General features: G+C 31.7%; 5 protein-coding genes across 5 annotated transcripts; 3 read left to right on the forward strand and 2 right to left on the reverse strand.

Moving 5' to 3' along the window:
- The first annotated feature begins 895 nt into the window (after nt 1–895).
- On the forward strand, nt 896–2347 carry Chro.30440 (hypothetical protein). The annotated part of the gene is made up of 1 exon (XM_661147.1): nt 896–2347. The coding sequence occupies one exon, from the start codon at nt 896–898 to the stop codon at nt 2345–2347; it is 1452 nt and encodes a 483-aa protein (XP_666239.1).
- A 67-nt stretch (nt 2348–2414) lies between these two features.
- Chro.30441 (hypothetical protein) lies at nt 2415–4571 on the reverse strand. The annotated part of the gene is made up of 1 exon (XM_661148.1): nt 2415–4571. One exon carries the CDS (start codon nt 4569–4571, stop codon nt 2415–2417), a length of 2157 nt encoding a protein of 718 aa, XP_666240.1.
- A 433-nt stretch (nt 4572–5004) lies between these two features.
- Chro.30442 (DEAD/DEAH box ATP-dependent RNA helicase) lies at nt 5005–6564 on the reverse strand. Its single annotated transcript, XM_661149.1, has 1 exon — nt 5005–6564. One exon carries the CDS (start codon nt 6562–6564, stop codon nt 5005–5007), a length of 1560 nt encoding a protein of 519 aa, XP_666241.1.
- A 1225-nt stretch (nt 6565–7789) lies between these two features.
- On the forward strand, nt 7790–8068 carry Chro.30443 (ribosomal protein L22). The annotated part of the gene is made up of 1 exon (XM_661150.1): nt 7790–8068. The coding sequence occupies one exon, from the start codon at nt 7790–7792 to the stop codon at nt 8066–8068; it is 279 nt and encodes a 92-aa protein (XP_666242.1).
- Nucleotides 8069–9237: 1169 nt separating this feature from the next.
- Nucleotides 9238–10557, forward strand: Chro.30444 (hypothetical protein). The annotated part of the gene is made up of 1 exon (XM_661151.1): nt 9238–10557. One exon carries the CDS (start codon nt 9238–9240, stop codon nt 10555–10557), a length of 1320 nt encoding a protein of 439 aa, XP_666243.1.
- The last annotated feature ends 33 nt before the right edge of the window (nt 10558–10590 follow it).

A 10590-nucleotide genomic window follows, 5' to 3' on the forward strand; every position in this document is an offset into this window, starting at 1 on the left:
TATTGATAACGAGTTTCAATCAAATTCTATTTTATCAGACAATAATATAATTGAGAATCATCAATCAATTTTTGAAACTGCAAATTTGTCCAGATCAAATAGTTCTTCTCATATTTCTAACTTAAAGGATGGTGAGGAAGCTGAAAGACTAACGAGTAATGAAGTGAGTGAGCATAGTGAAATTAGTAATGATGAATGCGAAAAAGATCTAAACAGTAATTTTGAGCTTAATAATGAATTAATTACTGATTTTAATCAAGATGTAGAAACTCAAGATAAAAAAAAGCTTTCACCACAAGTTGAGAGCAAAGCAAATCTTAATATTGTTGTAAATAGTGAGAAGTCGGTTTTTGAGGTAGTTCCATCTGAACATTCAAGAGCTGATATTGGTTATAATTCCAAAATACCACTAAGTTTTGATGAAAAGACGGTTTTTGAATCAAAGCCTGTAGCGAATTCAAATGCAGATGTTAGCTATAATTCAAAGGTTGGTATCACAAAAGCAGAAGAAAGGTCAGTATTTGAATCATGTCCAATTACTGATTCGAAGGCAGATGTTAGTTATAATTCAAAATTTCAGCCAAGAAAAGACGAAAAAATTATATTTGAATCGAATCCAATTGCTAACTCGAATGCAGATGTTGGATACAATACAAAAATTGGCTTAGAAAGACAGGAAAAGTCAACTTACGAATCAATCCCTACTATCGGGGTAGTAGCAGATGTTAGCTACAAATCCAAAGCACAAACTAATTCTGGAAATGAAAAGTCTATTTTTGAATCTGTTCCAATTTCCAATTCAATAGCTGATGTCAGTTATAATTCTAAATCACAGCCTATTAAAGAAGAAAAGGTTGTATTTGAATCAATTCCATCAGAAAATTGTAAGATAGATATGAGTTATAATTCCAAATTGGATTTGAAAGCTCAGGAAAAGTCAGTATTTGAATCCAATCCTATGATGACTTCCATTGCTGATGTAGGTTACAATTCAAAACCAGAAATGAACTTGAATGAGAAATCCGTCTTTGAGTCTGTTCCATCCAATGTTTCAAAAGCCGATGTGAGTTATAACTCAAAAATAACTAATACTTCTGAGAAGTCAATCTTTGAATCGGAACCAATAAAAAATGTTAATATAGACGTGAGTTATAATTCCAAATTGGATTTGAAAGGACAGGAAAGGTCAGTATTTGAATCCAATCCTATGATGACTTCTATTGCTGATGTAGGTTACAATTCAAAGCCAGAAATGAATTTGAATGAGAAATCTGTCTTTGAGTCGGTTCCATCCAATGTTTCAAAAGCCGATGTGAGCTACAACTCGGTAGTAGCCAATACTTCAGAGAAGACCATTTTTGAGTCAGAACCAAGAAGGAGCTCAGTGGCGGATGTAAGCTATAACTCCAGTTTGATTCCTATTTCGAAGGATGAAAAGACTGTATTTGAGTCCAATCCAAATGTTGATTCAAAGGCAGATGTTAGTTATAATTCTAAAATAGAATTAAAAAACGACGAAAAGTTTGTATTTGAGTCAAATCCTAATGCTGATTCTAATGCAGATGTTAGTTATAATTCAAAGCTTCAGCCAAGAAAAGACGAAAAATTCATATTTGAATCTAATACAACAGTTAACTCTAAGGCAGATGTTAGTTATAATTCAAAATCTGAACCTAAAATGAACGAGAAGTTCGTATTTGAGTCCAGTCCAGTTCTTAGCTCAGTTGCAGATGTTGGGTACAACACCAAAGGAGTTGGTATGACTGAAGAAAAATCTGTTTATGAATCAGTTCCAATTAGTAAATCTAAAATAGATGCTGGCTATGATACAAAGTTGGACTTTACTCATGAAAATAATAAAACTATATTTGAATCAAACCCATCTTGTAAATCTATGGCGGATGTTGGATACAATTCAAAGATTGAAACAAGAACAGAAGAAAAATCAGTTTATGAGTCAAATTACGATAAAGTTTCTAAGGCTGATGCTAGATATAATTCAGATTCAAGCCAAATCTATCCTCCAGAGAAGATGGTATATGAATCAACTCCTGTTGTTGGATTAACTGTGGATGCAAGGTTTGGAGATCAAAACAATACAAACGAAGAGAGGCAAACAGTTTTTGTATCTCTTCCAAGGTCTGAGTCAGTTTTTGATGCAAGCTACTCATTGAATAACGAATATAGGCAGGAAAAGACAATATTTGAGTCAGTACCAAATACAAAAGGTATTAGAATAGACGCAAGATCTAGTGATACCTCTGAAATAATGAATTTTCAGTCTAAGACAGTTTTTGAATCGGTACCCAAACAGTCTTATGCTGATGCAAAAAGCGGGAATATATAGATTTTCAATTTGAGTTAAAATTTAGATTCAAATAATAGAATTATAAAAATGTTCTTTCTAATGAAATCTATTCCTCAGTTTTTTTGTCTTGGGATGTGGGGTAAGTAACTTGTGTAATAACCTTTGGACTATCATCAGTTTTGAGATTCTCAGATTGAATTACTTGTTGCATAGCTTGGGAAGCTTCAAAACCGAGTCTAACTGGTTCCTTATTTACATGAAGATAGAGTAGATAGGATGAGGGGGGAGATTCTGGATGTTCTTTTGATTCTTTTGTTTGATTTTCATCTTTGCAATCTTCCACAGTAACTTGAGTCATTTTGTTTACAGCATGTACTGTTGTATAGTCTAATTTACCTTGAGAATCAATATTTGGCCAGACAACTGCGAGACCTTTCTTAGGTTTTATTTTGATTCCAGCATAAGGGAAGTCTAATTCTCCTCCATTTTCAACATCAGAAAGGAAAACTGAAATTGTATGAGTTCTATTATCTCCATCATGGTGTTCTTTAATGTAATCATTGACGGAATATTTGTGTACCAGGATTGGCTCCATATAAAGATTGCTAGAGTCTACAAGAATTCCAAGCCTATTTTCAATCTGTCTAATAAGAGGAGTTTCTTCTGGTTGAATACAGGCAGTTGAAGATCTACAAAAATCCTTATCTTCATCTTGTTCATTTTTATAATCCTGACCATCTGTTTTTTCATCTTTAATTTCATCGATTTCGGATTTCTTGCTTTCTTTTTTGGCTATTGATATCTTTGAATCCTCTAGTCTATCTTGGACAAGGGAAATAATCTCATCACATTCATCTTGGTTTAGAGCATTTGGGATAATAAATATCTTAGGATTAACCTTACTGGCAACTATTCTCTGTAAAAGAGCAGGCTTCTTGTTTTTACTAATATCAATTTCGGAATTATTATTTAATGGCTCGGTACCGATTGTCGCTTGAATACCATGTTGTCTTAATAATTGAGCTGCAGCACTTAGTTGACTAGCGATAAATTGTTGTTGCTGTTGTTTGATCATTGCCTCAATCTTTGACATGTCAGTGGTTGGCTGCATAATATTTGGTTGAATAGACTCTGGAATAACGGCATTTCCCATATTTGGAATAGCTCCAGCTCCAAGATTCATTCCTGGAATATTCATTCCTGATATATTCATCCCTGCAGCAGTGCCAATTCCTGGAATACCACCAAGAGATCCAAGAGATCCACTTGAAATCTGATTTGCAGTCTGTGAAGACGAACCTGTATCTTTTGTTGGGATTAAATTGGGGTTTCCCAAGAATGCAGCAAGCTGAGGAGTTAGCTGAGATTGTGCAGCTGAAGCAGTTCCAACTGGTAAGTTAGCGCTTCCAGGCATTACACCAGTTACTCCTGTTGGAGCCCCTAAATTCCCTGGGATTCCTGAAATTCCAGCAAGAGAACCCAAGGAATTCCCAGCATTGGTAGCCTGGCCCAAGTTTTGTGGAGCGACAGAAACAGAATTAGAAGCAGAAGCAGAGGATGGGGATTGCTTGCTTTCAGCTGAATTAGTATTGGAAGCGGTCTGAGTATTATTTTGAAGTTCGGATAAAGTCAAAGCAATCTTTTGCTTCTGCATCCAAGTAGCCAAGTTCAAATCTTGTCCTTGAATACCACACAAATTAGGTACTCCTGCCTGCATATTGGGAAATTGAATTGGCTGTAAAGTTGGTTTCTGAACATTTAAGCCTAAAGAAGCAAGGACATTGGGGTCTAATGCTCCAACTGGTGGAATGTTATAACTTGTGGTTGTAGAGCTTGGAATCATATTATTCAAATTTAAGGTTGCTCCCAAGGTTTGAGCTGGAATTCCAGAACTAAGACCAAGTCCAAGACTTGGAGTATTTGCTGTACCGGGAGGTATCTGGTCTTTTGATGCATTGATTTGCATTCTCAACATAAATTGTTGTAATTGTTCCATATTCATTGCAGACATTGGGAATTGAGATGTGGGGATGTTCGTTACTGTAACTCCACTTCCTGGCTTTCCTACTTGAGCATTATCAGCTGTAATTCCTGTTCCACTAGTTTGCCCTTGTAATAAATTATTAGTTTCTAATTTTGAAGTATCTGATTCTGAAATAGGTACCATATTAATATAGGTACCTAATAACTTAGGTTCTGGCGGTGTGACTCCTCTAATGACATTCTTTGTTTCTTCATTAACGCTTGAATTATTTTCAGACATATTTAAAAGTCTTATTATTTCAGCTTAGTAGTTTTGTTCAACTTTAATTTCCTTAAATTAATTTAAAATAATAAAAATAACAATATCTATAACGTATTAAAGCAAACTTTAACGTCTTTAGTACTTAAAAGCTCAAACCCTAAATCAATAGTAATTTTATCTTTTTATTCAGGCCTTTAATTTAACCAAAAAACTGAAATATCTTTTTAAATATATTAACATGGGGTCCCCTCAAAAATCTAAAAAGTTGGCGCCTTTTTGGCTCTAATGTTATAAAACCTGCAACCCTGGGAAAATAAAATATTTGATTTTTTGAAAGTAATAAAAGTATGTGATGAAACAAATATATACGAATTGAAGAAATAGAGAATGGTATGTTTACTAATATAAGTTTAGGTAAAAACTAGGAATTATATATTTTGAATTTTGTAAATTATCTAACAAATTGTCTATTGTCATTTTTATCTCTAACACCATATGGATTAGAAGCAGAGAATTTATGGCCAGATTTAAAATATGGGTTGCTACTTTTATTCTTAGATTTGTTACCTGCATTTCTAGAAGCTTTTCCACCCGATTTTAGATTTAAGTCAACTTTAGGAGGTGTGCTGAACCCAAAACTAAATGCAATTTGCTGTAAATCAAGAGAATATACATTAAATGCATCTTTGAGTGCATGAGAAGCATAAGAATGCAAATATGCTCTGTAAGCATCTCTAGCTGAACAATGGAGATGATAGTTCTTTTCAATAAGCCTTTCAAGCTGATTTTGAACATTAGCAACTTTATTTTTTCCAAAAACATATTCATTTAATGGAATATTCATCTTTCTAAGATATTGAAGGAAGGCAATTTCTTCAGGAAGAAGGAATAATAAGGCTTTTCCAGTACCACCAGCTCCTCTTGCGGTTCTTCCAACTCTATGAATATATTCTCTAGGATCATCAGGAGGGTCATATTGAACAATCCAATCAACATTTGGAATATCCAAACCCCTTGCAGCAACATCAGTACATAATAATAAACCTTTATCAGCTGAACAAAAGTCATAATAAGTTTGCATTCTAGAAGTTTGTTTCTTCTTTCCATGTATTGATGAGCAAGTTAAATCTACATAATTAAATAATTCTTCATGGAATTTGGTTGACATACAACTACTAAAGAAGACCATAACTTTTTTATCTCTATTCTTCTTAAGAAATGTATATAATAGCAAGAATCTTTGATTAGCTTGAGCTATAACATATCCTTGCTCAAGTCCTGAAACTGTTGCAATAGAAGAAGTATTTTTAGATTCAACAAGAACTGGATTTTTAAGTGAAAGTCTAACAAGATCAGCAACTTTAGTTGTCTGAGTAGCAGAAAAAAGAGAAGTTTGTCTTTCTTTTGGAAGTAATTTAATAATTTGATTCATTTCTTCTTCAAAACCAATTTCTAGAATTCGATCAGCTTCATCTATAACTAGATTCAATAAATTTTTAAATAAGAATTGTTTTGTATTCTGTAAGTGATCTAAAAGTCTTCCAGGAGTAGCCACTAATATATTAACACCTTTAGAAAGCTTTTCTGCTTCAGTTCTCCTATTTGCTCCTCCCATAACCAAACCATGAGTTTGTGGTAAATATTTACAAAGCTCTCTGCATACTTCATAAATTTGGAGACTTAATTCTCTAGTTGGTGAAATTACAATAACACCAGTTCCATTTCTAGGTAAGAATTCTACGTTATATAGTAGATTTGCTGCAGGAATTAGGAACGCTAAAGTCTTACCTGAACCAGTCTTTGCAGCTCCTAAAACATCCTTACCACTTAAAATTCGAGGAATTGCTTTTGCTTGAATTTCCGTCATAGTTTCCATCCCCATTTCTTTAAGGGCTTTTTTTAGTTGGTCACAAATATTTGATGATTCAAATTTTACATCACTAAAATATCCTGATGACTTTTCATTTTCATTTGTATTGTTTTCATTCTTTTTTTGTTCCTCCACAGACATCTTGACAATTTTAAGTAATTTAAAATATTTCTTCTTATTATTTTTCCCAAGAAAAAATGAATCCTAGATTATCTTTTTTTTTCAATTGTCAAAATCTGACGATCTTTTACTTAATTATTATTATTTGGAAATATTTGTTCTCTATTGGCGCTAATATTAAAATCTTAGAGAGGAAATATTTACTTCTAAAGAAAGAAAGAAAGAAAAGAAAAGGAATTTTTTTCTTAGATAACTTCGGTGTGGAATCTAGGTAATCTTGACATATTGTAGAATTTAACATAAAAATAAACACAAACATTTAGATATACTAAATTGTTTCATATAGTGTGAAATAATAAATTTTATTTTTTTCAGACCTTTGGTTTCTAATTAAACAAGAAAGATCACACTATTTTCTGTAGGAGAATTTTTAACTATTTAATATAAAACTTTAAGTAAATGAGAATCAAATTTAAACATATTATTATTTTTTCTTTTAATTGCACTTTTACATGAAAATTGCAAAAAAAAAATTAATAGTCAAATTTACCCGCCTAGGCGCCAATTTCAATTTGAAGTAATTTTGAGACAGCTGTCTCAAAAATTTTCTAATATTTAAGTTACTCCATGATTAGATTAATAAATTATTTGTTAAGTGTGATTTTGCGGCATTAACTAAATATTATAAGAATTGATAGTCTAATTTGTATATTTATAAAGTATGTGTCTCAGTATGATTAATATTAGTTAAAGTAAATTTATTAGGTTTGTTATATAAAAATAAGCTAAATTTAACTAGGGTAATTTATTTCTCAGACGTTATATTTAAGAGGAAAAAAAAAATAAAATTTGGTTGACCCGAAGTTAATCATAAAGAATTGTTTTTCAAGAGATTCTTTGAGAAATGACAACAAGGTAAGTAATATAAAAATTTAAGCAGATTAACAATAGGATGCTTTGTTTAAAAGATCAAGATTATGATCCTCTACAAGACTCTTTAATCTGTTACGTAACAATCTCCAATTGTTGATCTGTTTTATACATTAATTAAACATTTCTAACTAATATTTATCTTTATAATTCTAGATTCAAGAAGAACAGAAAGAAGAGAGGACACGTATCAGCTGGCCATGGTCGTGTAGGTAAACACAGAAAGCATCCTGGTGGTCGCGGTGCTTGTGGTGGTTTAACACATAAGAGAAACTGGTTTGATAAGTACCATCCAGGTTACTTTGGTAAAGTTGGTATGAGATATTTCCACAAAAGGCTAAACAAGATGTACTGTCCTACTGTCAATGTTGAAAAGTTATGGACTTTGGTGTCAAAGAACACTCTTGAACACTACAAGTACAATAACAAGACCGACAAGGCTCCAATTATTGACTGTACTAAGTCTGGTGTCTTTAAGGTCTTAGGTGGAGGTAATCTACCCAATATTCCAGTTGTTGTCAGAGCTAGACACTTCTCTAAGAAGGCTGAGAAGAAAATTAAGGAGGCCGGTGGTATCTGCGTATTAAGTGGATAAACATATAGGCTAGAATATGTAAAGGGTGGTTTATCAATGATCATCTTTGAATAACTTGTATTTAATCCAGAGTTTAAACATCTGAAAGCTTTAGTGTATAATTACTATAGCCCAACAAGTTATAGTAATATATTCATTCAGCTTGAAATATTCTGTTTTAACCACCCTTTTATTTTGGGAGATCACTATATTTAGTCTTCTCCTTTATTTTAAAGGAGAGATGCACTTTGCTATGGACAATACAAGTCTTTGAACATTATAACTAGTAGTGGTGCTGCTTTTATTTTCTACTATGAACTTAAAATCTAGTACATTATTTCTACATGTTTTTTACTCCTATCTTTTCTTCCCTTTTTTCAAACTAACTAGTACTCTTGTTTGAGTTGTTGTCCATGAATTTAAAGAGGAATTAATTTTACCGCCCATACATTCAATCAGGTGTGCATATTTAATAAATTATTATTTGAACTATATACATGCATTATTTTAGTGTTCCTTTTTCAAAAAAAAAGTGTTATTTTAATCTTTTATTAACATTCTAATTAATACAAGCCTTTATTATCTTAATAATATACATGTAATAATTCTTACTTGTCAATTTTACGAACATATTTAAACTCCTTGCATGATTTTTAGTGGCTTAGATCTATTATCAAGGTATCTAGCGCCAACCTCTAATCCGAGAAGAGGACTTTAGGCGGACAAAAATAATTATGTTTTTTTGAATAAGTTAATCAAATTGTTGGCAAAAAAAAAAAAAAAAAGTTAAATCAGTATTGACTTTTGGTTATTATAAAATAACTTTTTTTTAAAATTCAGGTTCATATATCAAGTATTCAACAAAAGTTTATATGGACAGTCTTTGTGAGTGTTATTTCAAAACTTACAAGTAATTAATAAGTTTCAAAGGAATTAAAAGTTTGCATTACATTTGTACATAATTAGAAAAACAATTCTATAAACTATAAGGTATTCTTTATAAATATCTTAATAGAGGGATATAATATATATATATTAATAAAGAGATTCAAAGAAATAGGTGGATAACCTGAACGCAAATCACATTTTGACGAGATTTTTCCAACGTTAATTTTTTTTCCCATTATTTATTCGAATTTTTTTTGCCGTCCATTTCATTATAGAATAAAATTTAACAAAAAGAAAGAAAAATGCAAGGTGTTAATGTAAATGTTTATAATAGACAAAAGTCCTATGGAACTACATCAGCAGGACATGCTTATGGCATGACATCAGGACTTTCCATGCAAACAGTACAAGATATGGCAGGAGTTTCTGGAAGTTATATGAATACTGATACATTTTCAACTAAAGATTATGCTGATCCAATCATGTTTGACAATAAGAAATCATTCTTCAATAGCATTAAATTTAAAAGATTTAAAAAAAGATATGCAGGAGTTTTAGGATTTGCTATTTTAATTTGTTTCTTGATTGGTTTTTACTTGATTTTATTTTCAGCAAAACATCCAACTTCTAAGATATCTAAAAATAACTCTGTTTTTGAAGATGAACATATACAATTTACTCATGATGATTTTCTTGGACATAGTGGTGCTAGACATGGATTAAATTCAAATGAAAAAGATTCTCATAGTAATGATTGGTCAGATTTTGAAGACGATTGGATTGATGAACATGATTTCTTAGAGGAAGAGATTGATGATGTTGAAGATTCTGAACATGGACATTCTCATTATGCTAAAATGATTAATGAAATGGATAATCATCATCATGATAATGGTTCTCCTATAGAAACTTCATTTGATGCATCACCAAAGCCACTCAAAAGTACAGATGATTTGGATACTCATAAAAATAATGAGCAAGTCATACAAACTACTGATAAACTTCCAAATGAAGTTCATGGAACAGTTCCACCAAAACCATTAACTGAGATACCTTCTCATGAAGAAAGTATTGTTTACTTTCCAAAAACAATTCATTTACTTGGAAGAATTGGTGATGACTCAGTAGTTAATGGTAAATACAATGTAATGATGCATCCTTATCATGAAGAAAGTCCTTGGATTCATGGTGGAAGACTAATTTGGTATAAGACAGGAAAGAACTCTTCTAATAATTATTATATATTTTATGAAAAGAAGTTACATAATTGGGTTTTGACGGATAAATTTGATCTTGATAATCCAAATCCTATAGCCTTTTTACCAGATCATGGAGTAATGCCAGTTAAAGGAGTTGGTAGGCATGGATGCAAAGCTCAACATTACTGGTATTTCAGAGAGAAAACTTCAGATAATTCTCACAAACTTGTAATGGATAGATCAGTTTTAGTTACTGACAATGGAATTTTACTTGATTCACTTCCAGATCACGAACATAGAAAAGGATCATCTACAAATCAAGAAGTGATAGGACTCAAATTGCACAAAAACCAAATACATATAGATCACAAGTACTATAGTGACAAGTATTCTGGTAGACACCAAATTGATAATCCCTACTAATTATATTTCAAAAACAGTCGTTACTTATATACA

The sequence above is a fragment of the Cryptosporidium hominis genome (genome assembly GCF_000006425.1).
Source record: "Cryptosporidium hominis TU502 chromosome 3 CHRO013173, whole genome shotgun sequence".
Lineage (NCBI taxonomy): Eukaryota > Apicomplexa > Conoidasida > Eucoccidiorida > Cryptosporidiidae > Cryptosporidium > Cryptosporidium hominis.